Here is a 16,742-nt window from a genome sequence, read left to right on the forward strand (position 1 = left end):
CGTAAATCTACATATGCTACTGTTTTATTAAAATGATTGTCTTTGGACATTAAAGGATGCATTCCGACATTGTAATTATTTCTCACCCGTCACACCAATCTATTTATTCTCGCAGGCAATTGCGCAAGTCTCCATTTATATATTTAGGCAACTCGTTTTTAAATAGCAGTCTATCAAAACAACACATTTTACAACATGGCTTACTGTTGTTGAGTTTACTCACAACAACCTCCATCAGATCATTTCCAAACCTTAACCTGCCTTTAGAATGAATCTAGAAAAACGTAAATACAGTACCAGATCAGGTGATCTTGAGTTGCGGGAGTACCACCTGTATGAATGCAACGTCATGCAAATATGGAGTGAAAACATGCGCGGAATTATCTTAAAAACAGTCAAAAACACACGACTTCAACATTGAAATCGATCTACAGTTTACGATGCTACTTCTGAACAGAAGATTAGACGACTGCCCTGTTACAACGAGGAATCAAACTGTTGCCAGAAATGTCACACTGAAATGTAGCCAAAGTCCATTGGCTAGCATTATTAGCGTCACCTCCTCCACGGAGCGAACTATGGCCAACTGTACCTCGAAATGAATTCCGTTTAAAGCAACAACAGAACCATATGACATTAAATGTGACTATTCGACTTTTGTGACAAGGAACTAAAACATAAGATACAATACTAATAGCAGAAAAGTATTACGAAATAAATAGCTTGAGCGCTTGGGTTAGCATTAGCATGTTCTATTTGACTGGGTCTACATTGAGTTTGGATTATTGTGACAACGCCAAAAACAACACCAACACAAAGAGCAGATTAGATGACTGGCTAATTCTGACTGTTTTTTTAAAAGCCATTTCAGTGGATTGATTTCATAGAGAACATGACATCTTCATAATCCCTGACTGAATTTTTTTGTGTTTTTTTTTTTTGCTGTCTCGACAGAGGCTGAGAAAAACCTGAATTTATGTGATGAGTTATAAGTCACTTCATCAGTCTAGTTTCAAATATTTCAAAAGACATACAACATAAATTTAATGACAAACTTTTTCATAGCTGGCTCAGCTTTGGATTTAAGTACAGCTAATGCTTGATGAGTGAGGCTGCCAAAGCTGTTAATCTTGTTCGTCGTGTTCTCCGTGACTAGCGCAGCAGAACGACTGAGCGCTGCGTTCCTAGCTGTAGCACGCACTGGAAGACGTTTTGTGAAAAAGCCTTTCGGCGGCCTGTCAGTCTGACCGCCTCAGGGCTTCAATGACCTGATGGATTGAGTCAGGAATCCAAGGTAGGATGTGTCTAGATGCAGCCACTGTGATGGACGATGGCATCTGGAGAAACGACAATTGGGAGAAAACTAGATCAGGAAGGACTGACGGTTTAAAAAAATATATATAGTAGGAATTTAGTGTGGGGAACGGAAGTTCTGCACAATTTGAAAACAGTTCCTACAGGAAGCCACTAGGTGACAATATCGCTCCGCAATCACCTTTGAATCCCTGCTTCATTATGTCTATCTGACAAAAGGTTTGAGGTTGCAGACAGTTTGCCGACCGCCAAGCAAATCAAAACGAAATAGAATTGCCCTCGAGCCTTGACGAAAAACTGTTTTGAATTTCAAGTTCTATCGCGATCCTTTCTGTGACATTCATCTCGGTACTTGAAGGTCTTGCACAAGGTCTTACCCTTTGACGTGACTCTGGGAAGTCGCCTGTAGCCCGGTGGAAGCATTTGCGGCTCCGAAAAGTTTGGCCCAGCGCAGTCCACCCTGGACAGGTCTCTCAACATGAACATCGGCTGCGGTTTGATTGTCTTTCTCCATTTTCCCGGAGTTCGGATTAAGTGTAGGTCTAGCATCGAGGCAATTCTGGCTACGGCCAACCCCTTCCACCTCACATTCCCCCCAGTTCCTCCATTCTGGAACAGAAGCGAAAACCGTCTGGCTGACGCCATCCCCCATAGGGCGCGGTTGCCCGTTGCGTAACAACCTGGGCTCCAGCAGCAAGTCGAGCTCAAAGGGTAAGACGGAAAGAGGCTGCAGGAGAAGCAGAAGCTCCTGAAACAAAGGCCGGCATCGACCCAGCGACATGGACAGGAAGCCCCAACCGTGGTAATGGGAAGTCACCACGTCTGTGCACAAGGGAGACCGATGTCGTCCTATCTTTTTGACTTTGGTACTTTTTCAAGGCATCTTGAAAGGCGCACTCACCTCTTTGACTGTGGAGGTGACTGAGCCAGAATTCCAAAGTTCTCAAGCTGGAAGAGTTTTGAGGGGGCCCTTTGTGAGTGGCATCTCAAGGATTGGAACGACAAATAAAAAGATACAAACTCACTTCAGCAAGCCCATGATGAAGGCCTTCAGCTTCATGCTGTGGCTGTTGAGCTGTGGACACTTGAGGATTTTACGGACCAGGCTGGAGAGAATCTCGGTGGATGGACCTGTTGCGTCAAGGTCGAGAAAAGTTAGGATCAATAAATCAATCGAACGGAGTCAAACTTTTGAATTACCAGGTTTGGTCGAGACTTCGACTACGGTCCAGGAGGAGTTACGACGCTGACCGATGACTATGTCTAATTTGTGATCTCTGAGGCCGTCTTCTAGAATGTTCTGGATGGCGGGGCACAGGTGATCCAGGACCAGACTGGCCATCATAGCACTCAGATAGCTGTTGCCGAGACGCATCTGTGGTGCAAAGAGTTAAAAAAAAAAAAATATTTCGAAGAATGTTACGCGAGCATCACGAAGCGTCACGGTAATCGACTTTTGGTATTATTTCCGACGACGTTCCCTTGACGGGTCCTTGTATTAGCGTTTTTGGGTGTAAGCGACAAATGTACCTTTTCTTCTGGATCTCTGCTGTTGCCAAAATGAGCTATGATGAGATCCACCGCTCTGCTCACGGACCTCAGCAAACCTGGGCACAAAGATGAAGAAGCTGTCGACACATTTCCAAACGCTACGGGGGGCATACCTCACAGTCGTGTCTTAGCTTTGTTGGAATTTCGGACCTGTCTAGTTCCAAATGTTGTGGCCAGAAACCAGAAATCCGATATCATATTATATATAATACATTCTGACACTTTCATTGAAGTATTTGAGGGACAGTAACAGTGTTTGTAGCGACTGTGGGTTATTGCACTGGCAGATTTTTGTATGCTGGATGAATGCTGACGCCGCGTCGTACCAACGGACGCTGCAGACCTCCGCCGATTTGCTTTTTCTCCAATTTCCAATCACCAAAGGATTTCAACGTTCCCGAAAACAAACAGGGTGATGCGGATCATAAATCATTTGTGCGGTTCCTACTGCATCATTTTTGCGCGTCGGCATAGGCCAGCGAGCAGATGGCTCAGCCAATCCCGTTCAGGGAGAGTTAAAAATAGGTCATGTGTGAGAGGAAGCCCCTTAAGGGCGTTGAAGGAGCCGCTGAAGCAAAGTGCTTTTACCCCGCTCCTCATCGGACGGATACCCCCCCCCCCCCCCCCGCCACAAAAAAAAAAAGTCAGACTCATGCTAATTGTGACCGCATTCAGATTCCCGTTCCAAACTCCGCTATAGCGGCGCTCTCACCTCTCCTCTGGAGATGACTGATGGACAGAGACTCATAAGAGGTGTCGGGCGAGAGGTCCGTTGGCGGCCTCTCATTCAGGAGCGGAGGTTCGTCAAGTTGCCTTTCAGTGGCGCCGATGAGGGTTTGCTGATGCCGTCGACCGGAAGTAGCGATTGAGAGCAGGGAGCCCAAAGAGGAAAGTGGGACCACGGAAGAGAGTGCAGCTGTTAGACTAAAGGTTTGTGGTCGAGGGCTCTGTGGGAGAGGATTCGCTTGATCGGGGTCGTCGGTTTGGGCTACGGAATCTGAAAATATGGACTCGAACAAGCTCTGGTCATGGATCGGATGGTTCTCCTTGGGGGTTGTTAGGCTTATAAGATCCTGGTAGGTAGGAATCCGAACAAACTTGGGCTGGCCGGGGCCCGAAAACAATTCTGTCGCAGTTTGTGGGCTTGCTGTGTCCTGAATGATCTTCGAGTCGATCTGAGTTGGATTTGTTTCGGATGGCCTTGGACTACGGCGGGCCTGAAACCAGGTCTTTTGGCGGTTAGCGCAATCTGGGCTCGGCGTGCAAGTGGAGCAGGTGTCGGAGCTGGAACAAGCTTCCATGAAGATGGTGCAAGGGTTAGTTAGCGAAGAGGGTTTGGGATTCGGCTTGAAGCCCGCTCGGGAGCTGCCAGACTTCCTGCCGTTTTTTTCTTTCATGTAATGTTCAACGAGGCAACCCGGCGGCTGAGCCTTGGGTAGAACTTTGTCGTGGAGGCCAAGCACGATAGGCTGGATTGGGAGAGACGTCGGCCTCTCTGGTCGATGGGGGCACAGCAAATTTGACCCTGGATGAAAGCAACAAAAATACATCACATGATTACCACCATATTTTTTTTTGTAGTAGTAGTACACATACAGAAAACTCACACGCTCTCCTTACCTTTCTCAAGGTGAGATTTTTCCTGGTTTAATGTCATATGTTGTTGGGCAGTTGTTTTGCATGAGGCCAGGCATTTACAGCTCTGGTTGACGCAAAAAAACCCCGGCATGTGGCCTCGGTTCTGGATGTGGTCTTTCGTGCCGGAGGAGGATTTCTCTTCGGAAGTGTCGGCAAGCAGAAAATCCTGGGCTGGAAAAATTTCCCTCTGTTGATCCTGAGACAAAATAGAGAGAATAGCTTTTGTTCTGGCATGGTGGGCGTTCAAATGAAACATGTTCAGATGCATTTTTTTTTTTTGTGTGTGTGTCCAATCCCAATCATATCAGATTTTAACTTGTTATGCTTGGGTAAAATCATTTTGTTTCTGGATCTGCATGAAAACAGAGCTTTTTTTTTTTTTTTTGGTCATACAATTTTCCATAGTTAATTTGCAGGCTTACCCGTGAATACTGCTGAGCTACTCGAATCATGGATAGAAATGGTCAAACATTTGTTTCAACCTTACTTCCATTCCTATACGCTCTTGTCCACTTGTCTTCGGACGGACCAAGTGGATCTCGGGGCCACTGATGCTCTCATCCTCGGGGCAGCCGGTGAAGTTGGACCAGGTCTCGCCGGGCGACTGGGACGAAAGATCACAATTCACTAGCTTGTAGTACGTCTGATTAGTCCCAGTGAGCAGTCCGGCTTGGCTCTGGAGACATGCAGCTTGGTCGGACGCCTCCGGAGAAGAGAGATCTTGAGGAGGTCGACGCTCCAAGGGATGAAGAGTGCGGCTTGGAAGACGATCTCGAAGCGAGCAGCAAGACGCGGCCTTAAGAAGCTCCTCTCGCAGGGGACTGTGCAAACTTTGGTCATTGCGCTCACTTGGAAGAGGTCGAAGGTTGAGGAACACCGATCCCTCCGACGATGGAGATGGATGAGCCGGCGGGCTGCTGAGGTCACGAGGCACGGCGGGGTTGTTGCTGTGGTCGTACATGGCGCAGAAGTTCACCAGGATCCCGTCGGAGCTGCCGCAGGAGGAGTCGCCGGCGTCGTCGGCTTGGCTATTGGGGAACATCTCCGAGGTAGACTCGAGTCGGTTGTGGACGCGGCAGGAGATGTGATCGGGCATTCCGTCAGTTGCCACGGGGCCACATCTGCCGAGAAGGGGGCCCCGAGCTTGCGGGAATTCTTCCCGGTCCCAGTCTGTGTTGCCGTCGTCGTCGGCGCTTTTGTGCCACTTGCGAGTCCCGTGCAACACGAAAGATGAATCCTCGCGGTATTTGTGAAGGTTGTCCCCGTCGCTATCCTCATCGTCCTCATCCGGGTCCGGATTGGGAAGGAATGAGTTGTGCCAGCGCTGACTCGCTCTCGCTCGAACCGCTTCCTTTTTGCTTTCTTCTGCTGACGAGGTGGAGACGCAGTCACCGATGCCATCCTCCTCCTCCTCCTCGTCCACTCGGCCTTCGTGGAGGCTCGCGAAACTGTTGGAAAAATGCTTCTGACTAATCGCGATGGGATGCTCCTGGCTAATCCCGTCTTGCTCTGGGAGGGACGCCGCCCGGGGCAGACCGGAGGAGCCCGGCCTCCTGGCCGAGCCGCACAGGGCCCGAACGGGAAGTTGCCAGGCGGGAAGCGGAAGCAGCGGGAAGTGGCACGCAATCAGGGTGTCCCCCGAGACACTGGATGCGCCCATCATATTGTCCTCATGGTGCGGAAGATCAATTCTGAAAATATACAAGACGGGAGTTTCGTTTGTGAAGAGTATAGCGGTAATGATGCTGAAATAAGCCTGGTCCCGCTTTGGTGCTAATTCAGGTTTAAAACATGTGGAGAAGAATTTGTGGTCTTCTTTATCCTCGGCATTGAATGAGTTCATCTGAGTCATCGCAGAGACTCAGAATGTGTTTGGCATTTCCCTTCGCCCTTTTTCCTGCGGCGCACTTGAGTTATGATGATGCAGATCAACAAAGAGCTGCACTTAATTGCTCAACGTTTTGTGCGTGCAACATGAGAAGCGGCCCAGGAAGTAGAAACAAATGCCTCTTCAATCATACAGCATCTCAACCAAGTAAGATGGCACTGGAATACATTCAAATCCGAAATCCGACGCTTTCGTAAGACCACCTCCTACAGGTCGAATGAGCAAACTCCCTTTCGCTCTTAGCCTGATCCGACCACGTACATCCCCCGTCTTCCACTTTTCTCAGCCTGCCAAAGTAGGTCAGCGGCACTGCAGACAATCACCGCCAGCGCTGCTCTGAGGAAAAGCGTGCTCACTGCAAAAACTCACACGCAGTCATTGAAACACCCACAGAAATATCTATTAATATTATATAAAGGAAAATTCCATTTTTTTTTCCAATCTAAGTGACTGAAACATTTTCATAACAACGGAATCAGAAATCACCCAGAAGACACTGAAATGCAGGTGAACAGAGTATACAGGATAAACAACTTTTGCAGGTCACGTGAACGAGAAATGCACGTCTCACTTGGTGTGAGGTCATAGGTTCAATCTTATGACAAAGGGAAATTTTTTCTAATAATTAAAAAAAAAAGTCTTGTCTGGTCCTCATTCATATAAACATGTGGAGATATTTCTCTTTAACGGGACATGGGTTATAGGAGCCGAAAAAAAAAGAAACAACAACCCTGCCATGGCACCAAAGATTAAGTCTAATATTTAATGCCATACTGTCAAGAACTACCTGATCACATATTCGAGGTTTAGAAATTGGGTTAATCTGCGGGGTCGGTGGCAGAATTCACAACAACAAAGATAATCTGTTGACTGCATTGAGAAGGAAACGTGATGTTGACACATCAGATCACAGTCCTGCAAATATTGCCATAAATAATGTGTATATTAATTAGGTCAGTTCTCATCAGCACAACCCTTGATTGAGAACAAATCCAAATACTGCTGTCCAATAAATTAGCTGAAAAATGGAGGAATGTAAATGCCAATTTAGTGCCTCACAGATAGACACAACACACGAAGCACACAAACAAACAATGCGACAAGTCACAAAAAAAGTAGAACAATCATAATTTACACTTACAAAGTCAGTCACGATTCATCTCCATCCTCTTCTATCACGGTCACTTTCTTGTGTAAGCATCTTTGTTCAAGTATTCAAAATGCAGCTTCCGTCCTAAATGACTTGCATGCAAATCAAAATGACGCGAAACATATGCGCATTCCGGGTTATTCTAAAATGTAGGTTTAGGATTAGAATATGGAACGGTACCGAGCCTGCATCACCAAGGTCCGGACGGACCCCCGCGCCGAAGATCCGGCACCACCGTCAGTCAGCTGGAGGACGTGTGACGTCACGAGCCTCTCACCAAATGAGGAAAGAGGAATCGCAGTATCCAAGAGACACGTTGGGAGGGGGCAGAAATAGGGCTACAGCTCAAAACATGTTTTAAAGTCAAGTCAACTGTATTTATAGAGCACTTTCAAACAGCCATCGCTGCATACAAAGTGCTGTACATGGAGCAATTAACATGCACAATAAATAGTAAGACAAATCGGTAATAAAGGCGGTAGAAAGCACCCAACAGAAAAACCAAGAACAAATCTAAGTCATGCTGAGTCGAATGCCAAAGAATTCAAGTGAGTTTTGAGGAGGGTTTTGAAGATGGGCAGCGAGGAGGCTTGCCGAATGTTTTTAGAAAATACTGTATATAGATAGCAATACTACTAGTAATGCTAGTATTACTACCAATTACTATAATATATTAATTGTGATTACCGCTGATTGTATATAACAAATCACACAAAAATGTTTTAAAACTATAAATATAGGTAAACACTAAACACGCCCCCATTTTTTAAAATGTGAAAATAGTCCCAAATCATTTTAAAATGCAAATTAAAAACGTGTTCAAGGTTATTCATACACACTATTTTAGAACTTAATTTAAAAATAAGATTTTTATGTTTATACGTCAGTCTTTCACGTCGTCATGTGTTGATGGACGTCCCAAACGAAACAAAAAGCTGGCTAAGCCTGCCCTCTAGTGGCAAGAAACAAGAATTTTATGGTTTGCTCTGTGGACACATCATTAGGTACACCTACACATACCCTCAAAATGGGTATGTGTATCATTTTATCAACTTGTATTAGATCACATCAGAACATGCAGGTGTACCTACTGCCTTTTCCTTTTTACATTTACTATAATGGACAACATAAAAGCTCTGGTCCATTTTGTAGTTTTTTTCTTCTGTTAAAATAGTCAATTTAATCACAGATTTAAAAAAAAGTCATTTTCCTGTCTAGTCACAAAAAAAAGGTATAATTTGTATCCATTTATTGGACTTATTTTTTTAATGTTAAAATAAAAAAATGTTTAGAATGGAATCTGCTGACATTGTTTACAGTATGTAAATACAAATATATAAAATGACAGCTCTTACACATCGCACTGGTGTCTATATTTGACCAAGAAACAAACTTGTTTTTTTTGTTTATTTGATCCATGAAGAAGCAGCTTGTTGTGCCGACACTCGCCCTGATGGAATTGTTTGTGTTCTTCAGGTGAATTTCCAGAAAGAGCAAATGTTTCTCCTGTAAAGACAAGACAGACAAAAGTAAAAAATGGTGATAATATATACAGAAACAAAAAATATGACAAGGTAAAAAAAAAAAAGCAAAAAATGAAAAAAATAAATACAAGACTCCCAAAGTGTACAAAATGAAAAATAATGTAGACAGAAGTGCATCCTTGCGTCTCTTGAAAGGCATGAATAGTTATTTTTATGTAGTTAAAATAATAATAATAATCATGAAAAAGAGCATTTTTTTTTTGGTCCACTCAAAGAGTTAAGCCCTTCTCAAAACTAGTCTTTTTCAAACCATTTCAGAAGCTCCATGTTTGCCTGACTAACTGTACCTGCAGTATTTCGTGGCACACTCCATATGATCCCTGCAGCTATCGCCCACCGGCTTCATGGAGTTCCAGCGCCACAGCAAAGACCTCTTGGTCCGCTGGACCAAGCCGGTCCAGTCTTCCGGCACAGGTGCAGATTCCACCTGACGGCACCATCATAACCAAAGTTGAAGTTAGCATGATTTCCAAACACAGCTATTACGAACCGTGGTTGTTGACTTACCTGCGTGCGGCATAGCAGAGCCATCAGCAGAGACAAAACGACAACCTTCTGCACGAGCGTCCTCATGGTGTCCGAATGGAGCTAAATGTCCCGTATCAGTGTGGCTTCCATTAAAAAGGCTTGAATTAGGTTAAGGAGGAGCTACCATTAAAGATCAGTTGGGTTATTAGATGCCTGGAAGTGAAACCAATGTGATTGCCAGATACAAGCAGGCGGGTGCACTTATCAGTATTTACTGCAACGTAGTCTTTAACCTGTGGATTGAGGACAACTCCACGTGTGTCACCCGGACGGGACGTAACCATGCACCAGCAAAAAAAAAAAAAAGTTACATTTTCACCTTCACGACAACAGAGGTACCGACACCATCTCATTTCCTGTTTTTGAACCACTGTCGCGGCAGTGTGCGCCTCGAATTCCGCATTTGCTTAACTCGGAATGGGTGAAAAGCATTTTGTAAATATACATGGACTGTACGTCACAACAAAAAATATATATTTTTCTTCCCAAATTTCCTACGCCAAGACACGAAGCCCTGCACAAAAGCACACAAGCAGACTGAGCACAATTACGAGCATGAATTTGATTCGACGTATGACAACATGCTCATGTGAAGCACAACGACTTTATTGTTGCAATCCGGTTGACGGCAAATGACAAATGGTTTGATAGGTGACCTATTAAGTGTGCACGGTGCTAATTTATGCGCCAAAGTGATCCACGTGTAAACACATTTCTCTTTTCCAACTGAGACTGCACAAAGCTCACAAGATGACTAAAATTGATTACAGTTGTGACAGCGGTGAATGGTTATTGTGATCACTTGTGTCAGGCAGTAACTTAATTCATGCAGCCCATTTGAAAAGATACTCACTTATGTACTACCCAGACAAAATGTCGCCGGTAAAAACAGTCACACAAAAAAGGAGGCGGCATTTCTAGCAGCCGGCTAGCATCAACCGACGTGGTTTTGAGCTTTTTGTCAGCATGATGTGGGTAGTGGGGTATTGGAATTGGTGGAAAACAACTGCAAGCACACAAAAACTTCTCTTTATACTGTTAGTGTTGCGATACTGCGTTATTCAGAGCCCACGGAACTGCAGTTTCCTGGACATTTTCTCAGATAAAATGCAAATTAAAAATTATTTACAAGTATTGCAGCTGGGTGGCTTGAACTCAATTTGCAGCACAGCAGTTATGAAATTTGTCAGGAGGGAGTGGGGTCAAGTTAAAAAAAAAACTTTTTTTTTTCTGCACGACCAAGTTGAGCCAATGAAGAACACAAAAGCAAACTTGTACTTAGACCTCAAACGGTGCAGGTTCTTGGGTTAGGTATGGTGAAAAACACTGGCGTTGCCGCGCTGCCTGTCACTTCCTGTCTCTGGGGCTACGACTCAAGCAGTGGCTGCCGTTCCGCAGCGGTACTCTGCGGGAAGAAATTTATATAAATAAAAACAATTTTAACAATTTACAGAGTGAATATGTCAACCCCCCCTAAATTGTCACATATTCTATTTACGTAATAAAACCAAGACCGAGTAGATTTTAGATGAAATTCTGATCAAATATATAGTTTTTATAAAAACAATATTTTGATGTGCAGAGTAAATAATAAAAAAGGGTAAATATGAACATTTTAATCCATCAATACATTATAAATATGCTGAGCGTGTATTTAAATAGAAATATAATTATGATAAATGCATGGTTTGATAAGAAATATTGGACAGATATCCGGAGCCTATTTTTTTTTTTTTTATATAGAAATGCCAAACGGGAGGAATTGACGCACCTCTGGCATCTTGTGTCGACACACCAGCAACATGAAGACGCCGCCCAGGATGATGCCGATCCCCATCAGTATGAAAGGAACGTTTACCAGCACGTTCTGCTCCATCAGCACAGCGTTCAGCTTGGCCACCGATGAGTCATCGATGACGACGCTCTGAGGACGCCCGGAGGGTTACGCAGGCGTGGCTCGTTTGCATTTTGCTACATTTAAGGTAGCCTGAATTTTGGGCCCAGTTCGTCCCTGGCGATGCCATACTGATGTGTGTGTATGCGTCTGTGTGTGTGCGTGCGGGCATTCCTGCATTTACCTCATTCAGGTAGAGTACAGGAAAAATCACGCTGGTCACGTTTCCTGTTTGGCTGAAACGTAAGGGGGGGGGGGGAATCCACAATTAGGACTGCAAATTTCAAGGAATTGTATCTTTCCTGAGTAATTAAGGCAAACGCCGAAAATGGTAATAATAGAGATGCACCATTGTGAGTTAAACAAGTGATGCGACTTTTGGATCATGCATTGCATACAGTGGTTACAAAAGAATAAGTTGATGAGAATGTTAAGTGTACCCATGACTCCCTTACCTGAACGTGTCCATTTTCTCAACGTAGACGTTGACCTGGAGACGTTTGGCAGCTCGAAGGACGACTCCGGTGAGCTGCAAAACATCATGGAGTTTCTGGTTAATACATCGGGGCTCCAGACCCGTTTCAACACCACAAGATGATTCTATGTTGCAAATATTTTCTCGCAAAAGTGTCTTCCCAATGATCCGGTTGCTGTATGTGCATTCATCTAAACAGGAGGGAATTCGCCAACACATTGGACTCCAATGATGTTTCAGCGAGATTTGTGAACTAACTATACAAAAAGTAGGGCCGCCGTGAACACGATGGCGAGCGGGGCGCAACCGGCTAACCTTGCATCAAAGTCCAGAAGCCAACGTGACGTTAAACGTGGCGGCGTTCGTCTTGAGCTACTGTGCTGTTGAATTGTTATCTCGAATGCAGCCTTGTCGTAAGGACAACAGGGAGTTACGGCAGGTGATAAGAGCTACTGGATTATCTCCAGCACAGCTGAGCATGGAGGAACCTTAACAAAACTCAGGCAGTGCACCATCTCGTGGTTATGACGAGCCAAATTTTTCGTTAGACCTGCACAAGTAGAAACTGTGCATCTGTCTCGAGAGCACTTGTCCTTCTTCAGGGTTGCAGGTGTGCTGCAGCCCACTCCCAGCGGTTAAACGTATCAATGTTTTGAAGGAAAGCAACTTGACCGATCACAGAGGAACTTGAATACATTCAAAAGAGCGTGTATCTCTGACCGGATTGAGATCAATGAAGGTCTGGTGGTACTCCTTATGGGGCCTCATGCCGAATACCGCCCGCACAAATTTCTCATCTCCCTGGTAGAAGTGCGGCGAGGACATTATGATGGGCGCACCTGAACGCAGCACATGATACCCCGGTTAATGAGGAAACGGGACATGCGCGTTTAAAAGCGACACTTCCTCACTTTGTTTGCAGGGCTTGACGTTCAGGACGCCCGAGCCGAGACAGTTGTCGGCGGGGACGCAGAAACCCGCGTTGGACGGGTTCACCGATGAGTTGGCGAACACCTGGCTGGGGGGAGCGAAGCGATACCCGGGGATGCCTTTCACCGCCACATCCTTCTCAAACACAGCGTATATAGACCTGAGATGAGAGGATGATATTCATGAAGCTAGCGCCATCCCTAATCAAGATTCTCAGCCTATTGTGATCATACGCTGACACAAAAATAACCTGCCAAAGCCTGCTATCATGTCAAAGCCACATGGTAAGCAGAGCTGCAGTCACTTATGCTGCATGCCCAGATTAGCATTTGCTAACAGCATTCCCTTCCAAACGTCCCCAACTGCGAATATGCAGAAGTCGACTGTAGTTTTCAACGTAATATCGCCAATCACCACCAGATGGCAGACATGTCTTAGTTGTGCTTACACTTGGTCTTTCGCTGCCCTATACTACAATGCGAGTCGGCCTCACATTTCTTTGCGGATTTGGAATGACATGCAGGACAAACACAGAACTTCAATGACATTACAATTTTGAGCAAGTTGATTTTTGTGAAAATAAATAAATAAATTAGTTCTTGCACTTCGTGTTAATTTGTTGTTCAGCAGTTTGGTGCCGTCCTTGAATGGTCATTTTTATGCACTTAAAGATGATGTACAGTATGATGGGGTTGTTTTGTTGTGTTTTTGCTTCAAACTGCTTGATGTTTCGTTAGGATAGTGGATCTTTTATCCATGCATCAAAAAAATGGATGACCAAAAATTAAATATAATCAGTGCATGTATTATGCAAGTTGTGTTTTTTTGGGGAGGGGTGGGTGGGGGGGGTCATTGACCCCCACTCCAGTCGCACTGATGAAAGATTTTGGTCCGCGACAGCAATTTATTTGCCCATCCCTTTCTTTCATCGTCCTCTGTGAACGAGGAAGTAGCCCACAAAAATGCAGAAGGACAAACAACATTATGCCGTTTCACTTTTTTTCTCCCCTCGTGTTTGTTACCACTTCAACATTCGCGGTGCATCAGAGAGAAATTTCTACTCGTAGCACCGTAGAAGCTGAACGGTCTCCAAAGCTGATTTCTGCCTTTCAAATCGCTTGATAAGTTTCGGAATCTTCGTTTGAAAAAAGAAAGCATAATGAAGAAGGAAAGGTTTCCTAACCAAATCCAGACAGAAAGATAAGACCAGGACAATAACAGACTCAGTCATTGTCGACTTTCTGATGCTTCAATCATGCCTTTTTGATTTTTGGCTGCTCCGAAACAGTCGTCTGAACCTTCATCTTTGTTCATTATGTGGGTTTGAAGTAGACTTTTTTTCCTGAAGGGATTTTGAAATAAAAGTCACCCAAAATAATAACTAGGCCATGTAAGTGTTGTTTGAGCCACCTGCACAGGTCCGAGGAGAACATGTAGAGCATTTCATTCTTTGTGAGGACAGAGTGGAAGAAGGCGCCGTTGGTTCCGTTGATCATGTTGCACTCATCAGACGTCCACCAATTCAACGACCTGCATGTATAAACAAACACATTTATGGTAGTTTTGTATGCAGGTTGGCATTTATTTTCATGCAGCATTCAGGCATTACTGAAATAACACCACATATTCATATATTCTTTTTAAGTGGTGCTTAGGAAAATAGAGAGAGAACCGTGGTTAAAAGAAGATATTTGGGGAAAAACTGACTCGTTAAAGGAAAATATTCATTGATTTGAACAAACTTCACACCAATCAGACAAGGAATTTTACGACTGAGCAAAAATCATCTCATTCAATCAAAAGCTGACTGATTGTTGACCGAATGTATCAGTCGTGACAGAGGTAAGGTGAGTGAGCACGATTACCGTTGATTGTTCCACGTATCCACTCGAGCAAAGTCCTTGTAGTCCTCCTGGCCTGTGAGGAACACGTATTCTCCATCATTGCTCGCATTGCTCTGAATCACATCACAAAAGGGTTGTGTCAACAAAACACACAAAGCTCAGCGCCAAAAAAATGGATTAAACTCCTCATTAGTTTTCATGATATCAATTTTCAGGACTTTGTAGAAGAGCCCGAAAACCGGATCCACGTCAGGTCTCAAAGCGTGGATGGCTTTCAGGAGAGCATCTTCGTAGCCCCACAGAAGCTCTCCCACAGTACGTGTGGTGAAGAGGCCCTCGTCTTTGTCCTTCATATACGACGAGATCAGGTTGGCAATAATCGGATGATCCTTGAACCGCTCCATCAACGTCTAAATGGCAGGCAGCAAAAGAGAGAACAGCATTTTTCCTCCTCTTGGTCAAAGTGACCAAAGTCAACTTGAAGTCAAATGCAAACGTGAGGAGCCATGCTCACCACCGCAGGGACGTTAACAGTCCTGATCAGTTCACTCTCCGGACCACGTGACATGTCGGGTTGGAATATGTATGTTTTTGTGTTGACCGCGGTTACTTTGGTCCCATTATCATGGAAGATGACTTCTTCCATAGGCCGGTACTCTCTGAGTTAAACAAAAGGAAATGAAACAAGTGGGTTAGAGTGAACATAGAGAACTCTGTCCTGCCGGCGTTGCAGTATTTAATCACATAAAGCCGTCACGCTCCAATAACGCACTGCGGAAAATTAGCCGATTTCACTTAATTGATCCGAAAATGATAGCTGTTCTTAGTATAAAGATCTGAAAAGTTGAAACCGAGTAGATTTTGAATTGAGTGAAACTTGGTGCATTTGTTGGTCGTAACAATATTAAATCTCATATTGTAGGTTAATCAGAGCTACGGCTCATTGAATTATGACATTTTCGGCAAATAGGGGCACGGGAATCGTGAACAAATGCCTGCTACTGTGTTGAGTGCTACCTACCTGTACACTTCATTCTGTCGTGTAATTCACCCCCTATTACCTGTAAGTGTACGGTCCAATCTCCAGCACAGCAGGCCTGTCACCATCCAGCACCTCGAGTGGATTGGTCAGGTTGAAGAAATAAAACTGCATGTAGATCGGCGCCGGTGGATCCTCCCAAGCATCGAACGCATCGGTGCCATTCTTCAACACGATTTCCTGTTGAGAAGATACAGGGAGATGTTTAGTTTCAGATGAGAAGATTACCGGTACATAAAAAAAAAATCGGAATCATCTTTATAGGTATGTTACAACACACACGGAAATTGTCCCCGGTAGTTTGAGTCACACTGATATTACAGCAACAAGCAACCATAACAAAAACAACATTTAGGAGGTAAAATAAGATGCTGACAAAGCTGAAATTGGTATCACGTGGGATGAATCAGATGGCAGTATTTCACAACAAAAGGAGGGAGGCCAGTGAGGGATTAAACAAACAAGGTGTTATTTTTAGTCTTAAACTGTGCCCAACCGAGGCCATCATGTGTGCTACATTTAATATTACCGGTGATAGCCGCAAGGTTACGCAGATGTCAGACTACCGATGGTGTTCGCTCACCTTTTCCACCGCCGACTCCACCAGTTTTGAAAACACGTTAGACAAGGACAGCGCGATGCCCCCGATGAGAATTAAAAACGAAAACAACCCGCACGCATAAATAAAACATGATTTAATCATGACGGGGCGGCACTGGGTCACGTCAGAAGCGGACAAGTGATGCTAAAAATGACACCAACGCCCCAGAAATCCGCGCAGCTCTTGTTTTGGTTTACCCGGAAGTCGCGCAAGGAAACAAAGACGAAATACCAAAATAAAATTTAAAGTCATGCGTTTAACTGTTTCTTCGGGAGTTGCGCATTTCCTTTTGAATACAGTACTGTATAAGCACAAAACACGCCATGTACAACTCATACAACTTCAG

The 16,742-nt window shown here is 44.6% G+C and overlaps 3 protein-coding genes across 4 annotated transcripts; all 3 read right to left on the reverse strand.

Annotated features, from left to right (window-relative positions):
- Positions 1-6: 6 nt before the first annotated feature.
- On the reverse strand, positions 7-7,801 carry LOC147191600 (uncharacterized). 2 transcript variants are annotated; one of them, XM_086135018.1, is made up of 10 exons: positions 7,533-7,801; positions 4,991-6,194; positions 4,486-4,699; positions 3,578-4,390; positions 2,845-2,921; positions 2,515-2,689; positions 2,340-2,445; positions 2,216-2,262; positions 1,692-2,136; positions 7-1,337 (listed from the first exon to the last, which is right to left on the reverse strand). In XM_086135018.1, the coding sequence occupies exons 2-10, from the start codon at positions 6,164-6,166 to the stop codon at positions 1,253-1,255; spliced, it is 3,138 nt and encodes a 1,045-aa protein (XP_085991144.1). In that variant the 5' UTR covers positions 6,167-6,194; positions 7,533-7,801; the 3' UTR covers positions 7-1,252. The 2 variants fall into 2 exon arrangements, with proteins under 2 accessions (XP_085991144.1, XP_085991145.1); XM_086135019.1 differs by lacking the exon at positions 7-1,337 and having other exon boundaries at positions 1,757-1,923; positions 1,995-2,136.
- A 1,133-nt stretch (positions 7,802-8,934) lies between these two features.
- On the reverse strand, positions 8,935-10,048 carry LOC147191601 (liver-expressed antimicrobial peptide 2). The gene is made up of 3 exons (XM_086135021.1): positions 9,593-10,048; positions 9,373-9,512; positions 8,935-9,047 (listed from the first exon to the last, which is right to left on the reverse strand). Exons 1-3 carry the CDS (start codon positions 9,656-9,658, stop codon positions 9,014-9,016), a joined length of 240 nt encoding a protein of 79 aa, XP_085991147.1. The 5' UTR covers positions 9,659-10,048; the 3' UTR covers positions 8,935-9,013.
- Positions 10,049-10,198: 150 nt separating this feature from the next.
- On the reverse strand, positions 10,199-16,601 carry scarb2c (scavenger receptor class B, member 2c). Its single transcript, XM_086135020.1, has 12 exons — positions 16,379-16,601; positions 15,818-15,975; positions 15,271-15,415; positions 14,975-15,166; positions 14,778-14,869; positions 14,323-14,442; positions 12,894-13,072; positions 12,703-12,821; positions 11,963-12,036; positions 11,692-11,743; positions 11,385-11,537; positions 10,199-11,018 (listed from the first exon to the last, which is right to left on the reverse strand). The coding sequence occupies exons 1-12, from the start codon at positions 16,496-16,498 to the stop codon at positions 10,980-10,982; spliced, it is 1,443 nt and encodes a 480-aa protein (XP_085991146.1). The 5' UTR covers positions 16,499-16,601; the 3' UTR covers positions 10,199-10,979.
- Between the last annotated feature and the right edge of the window lie 141 nt (positions 16,602-16,742).

Source organism: Hippocampus guttulatus, chromosome 17, assembly GCF_054856545.1.
Source record: "Hippocampus guttulatus isolate MCC_2025c chromosome 17, RoL_Hgut_1.0, whole genome shotgun sequence".
NCBI lineage: Eukaryota > Metazoa > Chordata > Actinopteri > Syngnathiformes > Syngnathidae > Hippocampus > Hippocampus guttulatus.

Bases quoted from the DNA above. Each gene is read 5' to 3' on its own strand.
- LOC147191600 (XM_086135018.1), bottom strand. From the start codon at position 6,166: ATGATGGGCGCATCCAGTGTCTCGGGGGACACCCTGATTGCGTGCCAC. The intron at 4,391-4,485 runs GTAAGGAGAGCG...GCTTTCATCCAG, and splicing joins AAAATCTCACCTTGAGAAAG to GGTCAAATTTGCTGTGCCCC. The intron at 1,338-1,691 runs GTAAGACCTTGT...TCGTTTCTCCAG, and splicing joins TCCCAGAGTCACGTCAAAGG to ATGCCATCGTCCATCACAGT.
- scarb2c (XM_086135020.1), bottom strand. From the start codon at position 16,498: ATGATTAAATCATGTTTTATTTATGCGTGCGGGTTGTTTTCGTTTTTA. The intron at 15,167-15,270 runs GTGAGCATGGCT...CCTGCCATTTAG, and splicing joins CTGTTAACGTCCCTGCGGTG to ACGTTGATGGAGCGGTTCAA. The intron at 14,443-14,777 runs GTAATCGTGCTC...TTATACATGCAG, and splicing joins GATACGTGGAACAATCAACG to GTCGTTGAATTGGTGGACGT.
- LOC147191601 (XM_086135021.1), bottom strand. From the start codon at position 9,658: ATGAGGACGCTCGTGCAGAAGGTTGTCGTTTTGTCTCTGCTGATGGCT. The intron at 9,513-9,592 runs GTAAGTCAACAA...TGGTGCCGTCAG, and splicing joins CTCTGCTATGCCGCACGCAG to GTGGAATCTGCACCTGTGCC. The intron at 9,048-9,372 runs GTACAGTTAGTC...TTGTCTTTACAG, and splicing joins TGTGCCACGAAATACTGCAG to GAGAAACATTTGCTCTTTCT.